Source organism: Chrysemys picta, chromosome 3 (genome assembly GCF_011386835.1).
Source record: "Chrysemys picta bellii isolate R12L10 chromosome 3, ASM1138683v2, whole genome shotgun sequence".
In the NCBI taxonomy this organism is placed as follows: Eukaryota; Metazoa; Chordata; order Testudines; family Emydidae; genus Chrysemys; species Chrysemys picta.
The window spans coordinates 26,673,196-26,688,678 of record NC_088793.1 but is presented as its reverse complement, the minus strand read 5'-3'; the positions used below and the strand labels follow the sequence as shown (position 1 = coordinate 26,688,678).

General features: G+C 44.3%; 1 protein-coding gene across 4 annotated transcripts in view; it reads right to left on the bottom strand.

Annotated features, from left to right (window-relative positions):
* SMC6 (structural maintenance of chromosomes 6) overlaps positions 1-15,483 on the bottom strand; it is a 90,929-nt gene that overhangs the window by 71,465 nt on the left and 3,981 nt on the right. For 3 of the 4 annotated variants that reach the window (XR_010599399.1, XM_005293076.5, XM_042848696.2), the window contains exons 2-3: positions 10,625-10,773; positions 6,190-6,307 (exon numbers count right to left, since the gene is read on the bottom strand). Coding sequence is in view for 2 of the 4 variants with exons in the window: in XM_005293076.5 (XP_005293133.2) it covers positions 6,190-6,307; positions 10,625-10,768 (262 nt within the window). In the remaining 2 variants the exon portion in view is untranslated. The remainder of the gene's footprint in view (positions 1-6,189; positions 6,308-10,624; positions 10,774-15,483) is intronic. The other variant, XM_065587648.1, reaches the window with a different exon arrangement.

Sequence of the window (15,483 nt, the reverse complement as noted above, 5' to 3'; positions counted from 1 at the left end):
GGTAGATTAAGTCGCTGCACTCGGCGTCTTCCCCTTCAAGAAAGGCTAGAAATGTCCTATGTTTTAGTCCTCTAGAACGGATGAGATTTACAATGGAAACTACCACTGACATTACATGCTCAAATTTGAAGACTTTGCTACACAAAACCTGCTGATGTATAATGCAGTGATGTTTGGTTATTTTTCTCCCAATAAATTCTTCAAGAAGTGTAACTGCTCCAACATTTTTTCCCACACATAGCTGGAGCACCATCAGTACAAATGGCCACCAAGTTTGTGAAATCTATTCCCAACTTATCACTCATGCACTTTATCACTTCACTGGAGATTTCTTTTCCAGTTGTGTGACCCATCATGGAGCACATGCCAACAAGTTCTTCAGTAATTTCAAAATTTTTATCAATACCTCTAATAAAAATAAGAAGTTGGGCGGTGTCTTTTAAATCGGTGCTTTCATCCATAGCTAGGGAGTAAAAGCAGAATTCACTGACTCTCTGCTTTAACTGATCACTTAGATTAGTAGAAATGTCAGCTATTCTTCTCTGTGCAGTCATGCGTGATGGACTGACATTCTCAAATATTCCCCTCTTTTCTGGACATAACTCAGATACAGCAATCAACATACACTTTCTTAAAAACTTGCCTTCTGTGAAGCATTTCCCAGCAGCAGCAATTTCCTTAGAAATTTGAAAGCTTACTTTAGTATCTGTATCGTTCTCAGTGCTCACTTTCTTGAAAATTTGCTGTTCTCCACTAAGGTTTTTCACTAAACTGGCTGGTTTAATTATTTTTTCATTTGGGTTCAATTTGGCGAGATTGGGATGTTTAGTTTCAAAGTGCCGCCGAAGGTTGTATTCTTTCGGAACGGCTAACGTTTCGCAACACACAAGGCACAGTATTTTGTCTTTGGAAACAGTACATAAGTATTTATTTGTCCAGTCAGTGTTGAAAACTCTGTGCTCGGATTCTATTTTTCTCTTTTTCTTTTCAGTCATGGTAGCCATTATGAAGCTCAAGATTTTGTTGAATAAATTCACACACAAGGGAAACACTCAGTCACACACAAAGAGAAGAGATATCTCACGGCGCGTGGCACACTAGCAAGGCACTGACAGTGTGTGGAAGCCTGTAGAGGGGGAAAGAAACGGCACGCATAGGGTAACCAGATCACAGCAGTAAAATAGGACCCACCCCCTCCCTGCTCGGCCCCACCATTACACCACTCTTTAACCCCCAGGGATCACTATATTACTGCACACAGCAGTACCAAAAATTAAAATACTGAAAATGGATGCTTCCTTCCAGCCACCGACTCGCCGCTCACCTCCTCCGAAGTATAAAGCCTCACCGCCACTACCTGCCCAACCCGCTCGGTTCGTCATCCCCCCATGAAATAAGGGGAGGGGAAAAGGGGGACAGTTTGAAGGGATTTTCTGGGGGTATGAACTAAGCCAGGGAAGGGGAAGGGGAGCAGTGTGAAGGGATTGGATGTGACTGTCTCACACACGAACACAGGGGCTGCAGGGAGCCGGGGGGGGGGGGGGCAGTGTGATAGAGGCCGGGGAGGGATAAGGTCCCTGGACCAGGGAAGGGGGCAGCAGTCAGGGCAGGGCAGGTGCAACACACACACACACACACACACACACACACACACACACAGGGCCAGCTTTAGGAAGTGCGGGGCCCAATTTGAACATTTTCGGCGGTGTCCCAGCAGGGATGACTAGAAGAAAAGAAAAAAAAAAAACGTAAAAAAAAAAGGCTTTTATTTCTTCCATGTATTATTTACTTTCCATAACTATATAAATAATAAAATTATATATTATGTACATTGTGCTATATATGCTGTTGATCGGTTATTAATGAGCTCCATTTCACATGTCTGAGTCCCCGCCACTCCCTGGGGGTGTCCTAGGGTGACCAGATGTCCCAATTTTATAGGGACAGTCCCAATTTTGGGGTCTTTTTCTTATATAGGCTCCTATTACCCCCCACCCCTCTTCTGGTTTTTCACACTTGCTGTCTGGTCACCCTAGTGGTGTACACATGTGTGGGTCCCAACTGCTCCCTGCCCCCCTCATTGAAGCAGGTGTGCAGGGTTACTGCCCTGGGAACTGCAGGGCACCAGTGGACATGGGGCTGGCTGGAGGTAGGGTCTGGCTGCAGGCAGGGCAAGGGGTGCGGGGCTGGCTGGAGACAGGGGGGTATGGGGCGGGCGGGCTGGCTGGCTTCAGGCAGGGCTGCAGGGGGGTGCGGCAGGGGTTGGCTGGAGACAGGGCAGGGAGTGCGGCAGGGGCTGGCTGTGGGCAGGGGGCGCAGAGCTGGCTGCAGGCAGGGCATGGGGTGCAGGGCTGGCTGGAGACGGGCTGGTGCAGGCAGGGCAGGAGGTGCGGGGCTGGAGGCAGGGCAGGAGGTGGAGCAGGGGCTGGCTGCGGGCAGGGGGTGTGGGGCTGGCTGGAGATGGGCTGGCTGTGGGCAGGGGGTGTGGGGCTGGGGCGGGCAGGGGTGTGTGTGGGGCTGGCTGGCTCTGGGCAGGGCAGGAGGTGGAGCAGGGGCTGGCTGCGGGCAGAGGGTGTGGGGCTGGCTGGAGACGGGCTGGTTGCGGGCAGGGCAGGGGGTGCGGGGCTGGAGGCAGGGCAGGGGGTGGAGCAGGGGCTGGCTGCAGGCAGGGGGTGTGGGGCTGGCTGGAGACAGGGGCTGGCTACGGGCAGGGCAGGGGGTGCGGGGCTGGGGCATGTGTGGGACTGGCTGGCTGCGGGCAGGGGGTGCGGGGTGGTGTGGGCAGGGGGTGCATAGAGGCAGCTGAAGCCCCAGCCCTTTAAATAGCCCCCGAGCCCCCTGCTATCCCAGGGCTCTGGGGGCTATTTACAGGGCCTGGGACTCCAAAGCCTTTAAATTGCTCCCTGGAGAAGCCGGGCCACCCCGGTACACCGTACTGGGGCTTGGGCATGGGGCCCGATTCAGGGGACTCAGTTGAATCGGCCTAAAGCCAACCCTACACACACACACACACACACTCTGTCTCCCTCCTCCCCCCCGGGTTTTCCCGGCTGCCCACAGACAGTTCAAACTCCGCCCCCGCTCCTCCCCCAATCACTACACAGGCCGCCCTGGGAGCAACCAGCGCAGTAGCCACCCCACCCCCAACCGAAGAGGGGGGTTGGGGGGGGTGTCTCGGCCCAGTCCCCCCCAGCTGCGGCTCGAGCCCAGGCTGGGCGCCCCTCCCCTCGCTCGCACTTACCGGCTCTGCCTCGTGCCCAGCGCTTCCCGCCTCAGCAGGCCCCGGAAGTGACGCACCCGCTGTACGCCAGGCGGGGGCAGCGGGAGACGGAGACACGTGCACGCGTGTGTGCGCTTCTGGCTGTTCGGGACGTTAGAGCGCGGCGCGCGCGGGCCCCCCGCAGCCGCGCTTCTGGCCGTCCGGACAGTCGGAGCGCGGCACGCACATGCAGGGCTGTGAGGTTGGCCCCTCTCCAGGCAGGGGGCGAACCTTGCAGCCGCGCTTCTGACCAGCCGGCTGGAGCGTGGCGCGCACGCGTGGGGCTGTGAAGTCGGCCTCCTCCTTTTCCTTCCCCTTCCCCCGGCAGGGGGCGAACCCGGCAGCCGCGCTTCTCGCCGGCCGGCCGGAGCGCGGTGCACCCACGCGGGGCTGTGAGGTCGGCCCCCTCTCCTCCCCCCAGCAGGGAGCAAACCTGGCAGCCGCGCTTCTCACCGGCCGGAGCGCGGTACGCGCGGGCGGGGCTGTCAGGTCGGCTCTGCACCCCCTGCACCCGTCAGGGGGTGAAGCCAGCAGCTCCCCCCACCACTTGCCCGCAGGCCGCACAGTGAGCTGCATGTTGTGCAGGCCTGTTCTATCGATAATAATCAAAATTTACAGATGGGCAAAGTAAGAAAAATGCTGCTTGAGAACTTAGAATTTGATCTAAGGTTACAGAGTTAATATATTTTGACATATGATGTTGACAATCTGTATTTTCATGGTTATACAGCTTTAACTTTTTTGCGTCTTAACGTCTGTCTGATCTCCTCTCCATTGTCTTATCCAGCAGTATCCTTCAACTGAAAATTTAAGTCAATAAAAATTGAAAAAAAAAAAAAAAAACAAGATTAAAACTCAGTTTTGTGCACTGTGAAAATTTTAAATAGATAAAAATTAAAAATGCTTAAAAATAATATTATCCATCCAAATTATATATTGTTAAAAAAAAAATCATTCTGCCAAGCCTAGTGCTAAGTTAAAGAAATGGAAGCATGTCCTCTGGAATGGTTGTCGAAGCATGAAGGGACAAACAAATGTTTAGCATAGCTAGAATATAAATACCTTGGCAACACTGGCTACAACAGTGCCGTGCTAATAATCCCTGTTCTCACTTTCAGGTAACTTCGTAAATAAGAGGCAGGCAGTATTATCTCCCATAAATGTAAACAAGCTTGTTTGTCTTAGCGATTGACTGAACATGAAGTAGGACTGAATAGACTTGTAGGCTCTAAAGTTTTACTTGTTTTGTTTTTGAGTGCAGTAATGTAACAAAAAAATCTAGATTTGTAAATTGCACTTTCATGATAAAGACCATTGCACTACAGACTTCTATGAGGTGAATTGAAAAATACTATTTCTTTTATCTTTTTTATAGTGCAAATATTTGTAATAAAAAATAATATAAACTGAACACTGTGTACTTGCTATTGTGTTGTAATTGTAATCAGTATATTTGAATATGTAAAAAACATCCACAAATATTTAAATAAATGGTATTCTATTTATAGTGCAATTAAAACTGCAATTAATCATGTTTTTTTTTTATCGGGTGATTAATCACTATTAATTTTTTTAATCATTTGACAGCCCCAGTTATTAATATGATTGTATATTTAATTACCCTAGCCATGTAGAGGTTTATTATGTACCCTTCTTCTCAAATGCTGTTAGCTTTGTTTGTATCACTATGTACACTACACAAGCAGAAGACAATACCAGCAACAATACAACAGGGCAGAGCTCAGTCCCATCCCCACTCCTAATAAAAGTACAGAAAAGAACACTACACTTCAGGTTCTACCTGAAAGCAGCAAATAATCCCTTCAACATAAGACAATGAATCAATACTATTCATACCTATATATTGCTCCCTACTGCAACACCACTAACCTCACAACCAATGGAGCAAACAACCCCAAGAAACCTCATGACACTAGATCAGCACCTAAACTCACACAACCACCCCAAATTAAAATAAAATGTCCTCCTGGTACACAATTATCACACTAACAGACTACCTCACCCCAGTATAGAGTGCAAAGCTAGGACAGACATTTAACCAATATAGAAGAATCAGAGACTATACACTAGAAGAGGATAACTGGGAGACAAATGACAGTTCAAACCCAGAGAGGAGAGACATTCGTATGTTGGACATTTCAACAGAAGATAAGACATTTCCACAAATTACCAGAAAAGGTAAGGCTTTCTATGAAAAGGTGAGGAAAATAAGAAGCAGCCTAACCCTGGGTGAAAGAAGTGCAACTGCAGAGATAATCACAGTACACAGAACCTTGCAGCAGATCCAGAATGGATGACAAAACTCCAAACAGGTTATGAGGGCCAATCCTTGGCAGAATGAACTAATCTCTGACAGATACAGGAGGATTCTGTCTTTTTCTTGTGCTTTGACAACATTTATTGCACCTACAAATGATGCAAAGTATTACTGAACAAATACAAACGGGAAGGTGTCTATTTTGTTAATGCTCAATCTTCCCCTTGTTTTTTAAACAAACAACATGACATCTTCACAAAGAAAAACAAGAAGAAGACAGTAACATTTTAAATTAGTATGTAATACTACATTTGGGCTGAAAGTTAAGAAATACATATACAACAAAGAACGTTAATCAAAATTAAGTTTAAGTTGTTTTGATATCACCACATAACAGGTCATCATTAATCAATGTTGTATCGTATAACTAAATTAAAATCACAACATATAGAAACCTCTCTATCTTGTTTAGCACTGAGACGAACATCAATGAAAAAGCAGAAGTTTGTATAAATAATTGTTTTCCTTTTCTGTAGTTAAAAAGAATTTTTAATGAACGTTTGCTCTAAATATTTAGGAACATATTTGGTTTAGTTTTTGTATAAGTCCACAAAAATGCTCCTGATAGAGAAATGAGAAAATTAATACTTACTTCCATTGTTTCCAACCACAAAGTTTACATTGGATCCAAACTGAAAGGGCCCCAACATTGAATGGCACATGAAGTTCTTCAATTGGATGCTTTCAATTATCCCCACTTCCCCCGAAGTCTACAGAAATATCATGAAAATGACAAATCAAATGCACAAAATTAATGAAAAAAACAAAGTGAGTCACGTAGAATGAGAAATTAAAATGAGAACATGGTGATAAAATGGTAATGGTATCAAAAGTCACGGATACTTTTGTAGCCAAAACAGGACAGCAAACAGATGGAAGGGCTTTAGGTGGTGATATATACAAATTACACAACAATATGAAAATTTATAGTTGGTGGTGTAATTCAGTCATAATGTAGTATTAAATGCAAATAGTTATCAAAATGCTTCACTTATCAAAGATAGTTTTAGGGTACATCTACACTGCATACTCCTTTCTGTGGCATGTAGAGTATACACACCACAGACACCCCTCCAACATGGATATAAATAGCAGTGTAGACCAGGGGTCGGCAACGTTTGGCACGCGGCTCGCCAGGGTAAGCACCCTAGTGGGCCGGGCCAGTTTATTTACCTGCTGACGCGGCAGGTTCGGCCGATCGCGGCCCCCACTCGCCGCGATTCAGCGTCCCGGGCCAATGGGGGCGGCAGGAAGCGGCGCAGGCGAGGGATTTGTTGGCCACGGCTTCCCGCCGCCCCCTTTGGCCCAGGATGGCGAACCGCGGCCAGTGGGGGCTGCGATCGGTCGAACCTGCCACGTCAGCAGGTAAATAAACTGGCCCGGCCCGCTAGGGGGCTTACCCTGGCAAGCAGCGTGCCAAACATTGCCGACCCCTGGTGTAAACGATGAGTCACTGCGTAGGTGAATAAAGACACTTCCTGAACCCTGTGGGTATGCACCTCAATATGTACCCTAAAGGACTCTCTACTTGCCCACACAGTGCCTCCCTATGTACACTGCCATTTTTAGCAGTGTAGTGTCCTGCTGTTCGAGTCTTTCCCCACAGCAGGGAGGCAGTGGGGAAAGATGCCAGCAGCTCCCCACTTCTGGGGACATGTGTAGCTACACACAGCAGTGTGGATGCAGTCAGCTTTTCACTGTGGCGTGTAGGTACACAAGAGGTATTCAGTGTATATATAGCCTTAGTTTTTTCCCTTTAAGTTATCGAGTCATGAACATCTTACACAGCATGCTTTTATTATTTAGCTTCCATGTGGTATAATATTCTTCATACACCATATAGATTTTTTATTTTTATTTTTTTAATAATCTTTATTCGTTTTAAACAACTTTCAAAGTTGGGAAGAAGGAGCTGAATTTAGAAGCAGAAGGGATAATCCAGTGGCAAAATGCTGATATATATTTTGTTAGAAAGTTTTTAGGGTAAAGCCAAAGCTTTGGGAATGCAATACTCATTTCTCTGCACTTTTGTTTCCTAGAAACAAATAATTGTTTTAAGCATATATAAAGGCCACCTGTAACTTGAGTTCTTACATCAGACAACACTGCATTTGAAGAACATTTCTTCTTAAAGCATTTTTTCTTAAAATATTTATCTTGTTATGACTCAACTACTCTAGAGAGCAATAAGGATGGCATTTATCCTCATTTTATTTTAAATTGGCACTTACACAAAAAATATATTTCAAAAATATGATTATATTTTGATGGTGTCACAAAGTATTTGGGATATGTTTAACAAGCTACAGCGGCTCCAACTGCTCCTTCCGGGTCACTCATTTATCTTTTAAATACTTCCCTCCCACCCACCCCCCATTTTTGTGCAACATAAAATCACAACTTGCCCAACATATTTGGTTAGTTTTTGGATGACTAACCAAACATTTTATTTCCTTAACTTGGTTGCCTATGTTTTTTGCCCTCAGAAGTAGTCATATTATATAATGCAACTGACTGTGGTCGCCGGTGCAACTTATGATTTTAATTTTAAACAATGCTTAGTTGCCATGAGTATGTATTACACAAATTATTAAAGTTACATTTAAAAATAGTACTCTTTACTGTCTATTCCAAAGGACAACTGGGGACTGCAACAGGCTGTGGAATTTACAAAAGGATCAAAACAGAATGCTTCAAGAAATTGTGTAACACGTGTATCTGAAGCCAAAGAACAGATCATTATGGTTGACAGCACCCTAAAAAATTATTCCAGAAGGAAGATGTTTCCTCAAATGTAGTAGAGGACAACTGAAGAAGATATGATAGAAACATCACTGGTAGCTTTATTTTCATATTGTTCCTTCTGCAGCCTACATGCAAGACACATTGCTTTACAATCAACCTGACTCAAACAGCACAAAGAAAGAAGAAGTGGGACCACTAAACACCGAGGATGGAGTGGAGGTTAAGGATAATCTAGGCATGGCCCAATATCTAAACAAATACTTTGCCTCAGTCTTTAATGAGGAGGTTAGGAATAATGGTAGGATGACAACTGGGAATGAGGGTATGGAGGTAGATATTACCACATCCGAGGTAGAAGCCAAACTCGAACAGCTTAATGGGACTAAATCAGGGGGCCCAGATAATCTTCATCCAAGAATATTAAAGGAACTGGCACATGAAATTGCAAGCCCATTAGCAAGAATTTTTAATGAATCTGTAAACTCAGGGGTTTTACCGTATTACTGGAGAATTGCTAACCCATAGTTCCTATCTTTAAGAAAGGGGAAAAAAGTGATCCGGGCAACTACAGGCCTGTTAGTTTGACATCTGTAGTATGCAAGGTCTTGGAAAAAATGTTGAAGGAGAAAGTAGTTAAGGACATTGAGGTCAACAGTAATTGGGACAAATTACAACATGTTTTTACAAAAGGTAGATCATGCCAAACCAACCTGATCTCCTTCTTTGAGAAGGTAACAGATTTTTTAGACAAAGGAAACGCAGTGGATCTAATTTACCTTGATTTCAGTAAGGCATTTGATACGATTCCACATGAGAAATTATTAGCTAAATTGGAAAAGATAGGGATCAATATGAAAACTGAAAGGTGGATAAGGAATTGGTTGAAGGGGAAGATGACGAGTCGTACTGAAAGATGAACTGTGAGGCTGGAGGGAGGTTACTAGTGGAGTTCCTCAGGGATCGGTTTGGGAACCAATCTTATTTAATCTTTTTATTACTGACCTTGGCACAAAAAGTGGGAATGTGCTAATAAAGTTTGCGGATGACACAAAGCTGGGAGGTATTGCCAATACAGAGACGGACCGGGATATCATACAGGAAGATCTGGATGACCTTGTAAACTGGAGTAATAGTAATAGGATGAAATTTAATAGTGAAAAGTGCAAGGTCATGCATTTAGGGATTAATAACAAGAATTACTGTTATAAGCTGGGGACGCATCAGTTGGAAGTAACAGAGGAGGAGAAGGACCTTGGAGTATTGATTGATCACAGGATGTCTATGAGCTGCCAATGTGATATGGCCGTGAAAAAACCTAATGCGGTCTTGGGATGCATCCGGCGAGGTATTTCCAGTAGAGATAAGGAGGTGTTAGTACTGTTATACAAGGCACTGGTGAGACCTCATCTGGAATACTGTGTGTAGTTCTGGTCTCCCATGTTTAAGAAGGATTAATTCAAACTGGAATAGGTCCAGAGAACGGCTACTAGGATGATCCGAGAAATGGAAAGCCTGTCTTATGAAAGGAATCTCAAAGAGCTTGGCTTGTTTAGCCTAACCAAAAGAAGGCTGAGGGGAGATAGGACTGCTCTCTACAAATATATCAGAGGAATAAATACCAGGGAGGGAGAGGAATTATTTAAGCTCAGTACCAATGTGGACACAAGAACAAATGGATATAAACTGTACATCAGGAAGTTTAGACTTGAAATTAGACGAAGGTTTCTAACCATCAGAGGAGTGAAGTTCTGGAACAGCCTTCCAAGGGGAGTAGGGGGCAAAAGACATATTTGGCTTCAAGACTAAGCTTGATAAGCTTATGGAGGGGATGGTATAATGAGATTGGTCTTTGACTATTAGTGGTAAATATGCCCAATGGCTTGTGACGGGATGTTAGATGGGATGGGATCTGAGTTACTACAGAGAATTCTTTCCTGGGTGTCTGGCTGGTGAGTCTTGCCCACATGCTCAGGGTTTAGCTGATCGCCATTGGCAGAGCCCCTGGGGATTTTTCGCCTTCCTCTGCAGCGTAGGGCACAGGTCACTTGCTGGAAGATTCTCTGAACCTTGAAGTCTTTAAACCATGATTTGAGGACTTCAATGGCTCAGACACAGGTTTGATACAGGAGTGGGTGGGTGAGATTCTGTAGCCTGCGTTGTGCAGGAAGTCAGACTAGATGATCATAATGGTCCCTTCTGACCTTAGTCTATGATATATTTATACCAGTTTGCATATTTCCTCTTTTTTAGAACTGTCATTTCTAACAGGACACACATCTTACCGACTGCGAACTGGAATTACTGTCAGACTGCAACTGTGAACGTTCTTCTTCATCAAGCTCATCATTAGATTCATCTGTGTATTCTTGTCTTGGCCTTTTGTGGAGTCCAGGTTCTGAAAAGCTTTCCTCTTTTCTCTTACCCATAAGTACTGAAAAAAAGTATAGTAAATTGTAAGTTCCAGTTAGCTAAATGAAAAATATCACAGATTGTAACACTATATCGACATAAAAATATGGATGATCACAAAGAGCAAACTGACAGAATCAGCCCACTTTTGAAGCAATATTGACAAGTCCCAGTAAAACAAAGTGAAAATTAAGTCAGACAAAAAGAAAATTTTTTGAAAACCTAAAGCTGAGCAAACCCAACAGAGAGGCATCAGTGTTGGTACAATTATGGTAATGATGAAAATTGGACTATAAATGGATAGCTCCTATTCAACTTAAGAGGTTTGGTTATGACACTAACCAAGTACACATTGTATTGGAATTTATTTATTACAAGAGTACCAAATTATGGCACTACACAAAGCATGGGGGGGGGGGGGAGGGGAAGCACACTTCTGCATCAAGAAGGAACAATAAAGCTTCAGTCATGAAAACACTTATGCACATATTTAATTGTACGTATCTAAGTATTCCCACTAACTTCAGTGGGTCTGCCCAGTAAGTAAAACTAAGCCTGTGCAGAAGTCCTTGCAGGATCCGGAAATGTCAACAGTTTCAAAATAATTCTCCAATGTTAAAAGATTTCTAACCAGTTAAGTTCTTCTACTCAAGATCTCAACTTTGTATGCCACAGGATTTACTTGAAAAATACCTTTCATGCACATACAGCAACGGCACAATTCTACAAGTTGCTAAACACCTTGTGCAAGGTGCTTACAAGCCCTCAACACTGAAGTCAACAGGTGTTAAGAACACTCAGTACTCACCTCTACAGGATAAAGCACTACCTGGCAGACAATGAGTAGTTTTAGATTTTAATAAAATACAAAATTACTAGTTTTAAAGAATTTAACATATCCAAAGTTAACAGAGCAAGTGAAGTTACTCAGCACGTGAGGCTCGAGAAAGAGAAATCCCAAGTGCATACAAGTGGCTCTGTCATTAGATCATTAAGACACTTGACAAGTTTACAGACAATGCAGAGGCTATGCTGAAAGCCATAGTCACACATAGCCTAAGGACAAAAAAACAGTATCAAGGAGGCCTTACACCAGGGTTACATCTGTTCCATCCTACTTCCTGTTTGATTGAAGAGAGAAAAGACAACAGATAAAGGTAGAAAACGGTAAAATCACCTCACTTGCTATCAGTAAGAAAGCCGGGCTTACTTTGTCATTGCTGAGACAAAGCCCCCTTTCATACATTTCTGAAATGAACCTGACACAGGTTTTAGATGTTGTGTAGAATATAATATTAGAGAATTAGCATTAACTTAAGTTTGGTTAAAGAAATATGTATTGAAAAAAAAAAAACATATGCCAGTGTTATTTCAAAAATGAGTGTCTAGGAGAACCCACATGCAAGGGAAAAACTGTTGATCAGCAAGAAGGAGCGAAGATATAGGGAGGAAAGGCTTCGGGAAGACAGGCGATTGTAAATCTTATCTGAATTAAGACTGGAAATAAAGGTGAATTATCTCAAATTGTTTTTAGATGAAGTAGATAATTGGCAATGACATCACTTGTTTGTTAAAGGGTATTAAAAAGTAAGGCTTCATTGCTAACACCTGCCTGACCAAGTTGAATCTGACCAATATGGTCTAAGCACTCCTAGTTTAGCCCATTTGTAAATATCTTGATCAAATGTTTATAAATGTTTTATATTACTATTTGGAAATAGTAAATTACTTATTATTTTGACTTTTTAGTCATGTTTAGAGCAACTGTATAAATATTATTTGGCCTGTGGATTTAATAAAGGAATTTATGGTTAAACTGGTGTTGTGGTAATACACTGCATAAATAATAATTAAGGCCAAGATTGTGTCATGGACATTTTTAGTAAAAGTCACAAACAGAGCATGGGCAATAAAGAAAAATTAATGGAAAATACTAAAAATATCCATGACAAAATGGGAAGCCGCTGGGCAGCTGCAGGGCGGGAGAGGCTGGGAGCTCTAGGGGCCCCTACTACTATCGGGGCTCGGAGCTCCAGGGAGACCTCCACCTGCGGGGAGCTGCTGGGATCCGTCTACTGCCCATGGGGGTCAGGAGCAGTGGGGATCCCCCTGACGCTTTGGGGGCTGCGGAGTACTCCCGCTGTCCATGGTGGCTCAGAGCTTGGCGGCCCCGCAGCCTGAGGTGGCAGGGGTACCCTGCAGCTCCTAGCTACCGAAGTCACGGAGGTCTTTGGAAGTCACAGAATCCATGACTTCCGCGACCTCCGTGACAAAATCGTAGCCTTAATAATAATCCTAGCATGCTGTAATCAAATAAAGATTAGGGCTGAGATTTTCAACGTCACCATTAATTTTTATGGGAACTGAGCTGACCAATTCCTTTAGCCACCTTTGAAAATTGCACACTGTGTCTAAGAGACAAACAAGTGTCAATTTAATTATGGTATTTTCCTATGGAAATTATAAGCAATACAACAGTGAGTAATGAAACTTTTAAGACTAACATTAATGAAAAGAAACAAAGAATACAGCTAAACTGGTTAATTTTCGTTACTGAGGCCTCATCTATTCAGGAGATTACTCTGATTCATCAGTCAGTGGACAGTAACCAGTGTCATGACCAAATTTGTCCTGCAGATATGGAAATGTTAAAAAAGAAACGGTATTTTTCCTTCAAAGAGTAGAATACTTTACTTCCCAAATGAAAGTGTAATAACATGGACTGAATGATCATCACACTGTTCACTTCAGCCACTATAATTGATGACAGTATTCAGACAGTATTTGGTCCTGCCCTGAGGGCAGGGGACTGGACTCGATGACCCCTCGAGGTCCCTTCCAGTCCTAGAATCTATGAATCTATGAATAGCAATTTAGAGTGGATTTTCCTTGGGGAGGTAGAGGAAAGAGTGGAAATTCTCTCTACTCACCCTTTTGTTACCAGAATTATTTGTTCCATGGCTCTGAACATTCAGTAGCTGTCTTGCTACAGTATATTTCTTTCCCTCCCTCCCATATATTTCTGAAGTGATCTTTCACCAAGTATAACAATACACTATTCGCCTTCATCGGCAAGTCTTGAGTTTTCAGTGGCTTCTCCCTTATTCCATCCTTTTCTGGTGATTTTACAAATAATTGGAAAGTTATAAATGGAGCACCAGAAAGAAATAACCATTCTTTGTCCTAATGTTTAAAAAAAAAAACCACATCACTTCTCACTATTTGTTTTCCCTTTATCCCCTTAAAACCTATAAACCAACTACAATCAAAACTTCTTCCTTAAACAACCCTTTCAGTGGACAAGGGGCTGCAGACAGGACAGTTTGAGAGGGAGGCTTACAATGGTTAGGAAGACCCATAACACCTGTGCCAGCACTGCTTCTGTCTCCTCCACCTGCGCCTGTAGCCAGACAGAGCGCCTGAGCATGGATGCTTCTACCCAGATCCTGGTGTGGTTTTGCAGAGACTGTAACTTGCAATTTCCACTTACTTATATCCAGGCTGGGGGGACCATCCAATGTGAAAGGTGCCTGCTGGTGGAATCTCTCAGGCAGCAGGTGGGAGAGCTACAGAAGGAGGTGGCTAGGTTGAGGACCATCTGAATCCACGAGCAATTCCTGGACACTGTCCATGCGGAGACAGCTGAGGTAGCTGTCCCAGTACACAGGACTGCTGACACACCACTGGTGGAGGAGGAGATGGCTCAGGGTGGACACTGGCAGCTGGTTACCTCTGGCAACAGGCAGTGCTCCACCCCTGCTCCGAACCCTCCTGCCGTGATAATAGGTAACCATTATGCTCTTCTTGATACAGGAAAGAAGGAATCACCCCCTACAGTAAAGGAGGAGAAGCCTCGTACCCCTAAGGCTGGGAGGTCTGCTGCCACCACTGCGAATAGGAAACATAGGGTAGTGGTGGTCGGAGACTCTCTGCTGAGGTGGATGGAGGCGCCCATCTGTCGCCCTGACATTTCAGCTCGGGAGGTATGCTGCCTGCTGGGAGCCCATATCCAAAATGCTACGGAGGCATTGTTGAGGATTATCCAGCCCTCTGACTACTACCCCATGCTACTCATCCATGAGGGCACAAATGATACTGCGACGTGTGACACTGAACGGATCAAGAGTGACTACAGGGCTCTGGGAGTACGGGTGAAGGAGTTTGGAGCGCAGGTGGTATTCTCTTCGATTCTTCCTGTCAAAGGTAGGGGCCCGGGCAGAGACAGATGCATCATGGAGGTGAATGTCTGGCTGCGAAGATGGTGTCACCAGGAAGGCTTTGGCTTCCTTGATCACGGGATGCTATTCGAGGAAGGACTGCTAGGCAGAGATGGCGTTCACCTTTCGAGGAAGGGAAAGACCCTATTTGGACACAGATTGGCTAACCTAGTGAGGAGGGCTTTAAACTAGCTTCAACGGGGACAGGTGAGCAAAGCCCACAGGTAAGTGGGGAACATGGAGACCTGGGAGATGGGTCGGAAACAAGAGGGAGTGTGGGCTATAATGGCAGAGAGAAAGGAGGGTCAGAGCAAAACTGGGAGGCAAGATCGAACCAGTATCTTAGATGCCTATATACAAATGCAAGAAGTATGGGGAATAAGCAGGAAGAACTGGAAGTGCTAATAAATAAATACAACTATGACATTGTTGGCATCACTGAAACTTGGTGGGATAATACACATGATTGGAATCTTGGTGCGGATGGGTACAACTTGCTCAGGAAGGATAGACGG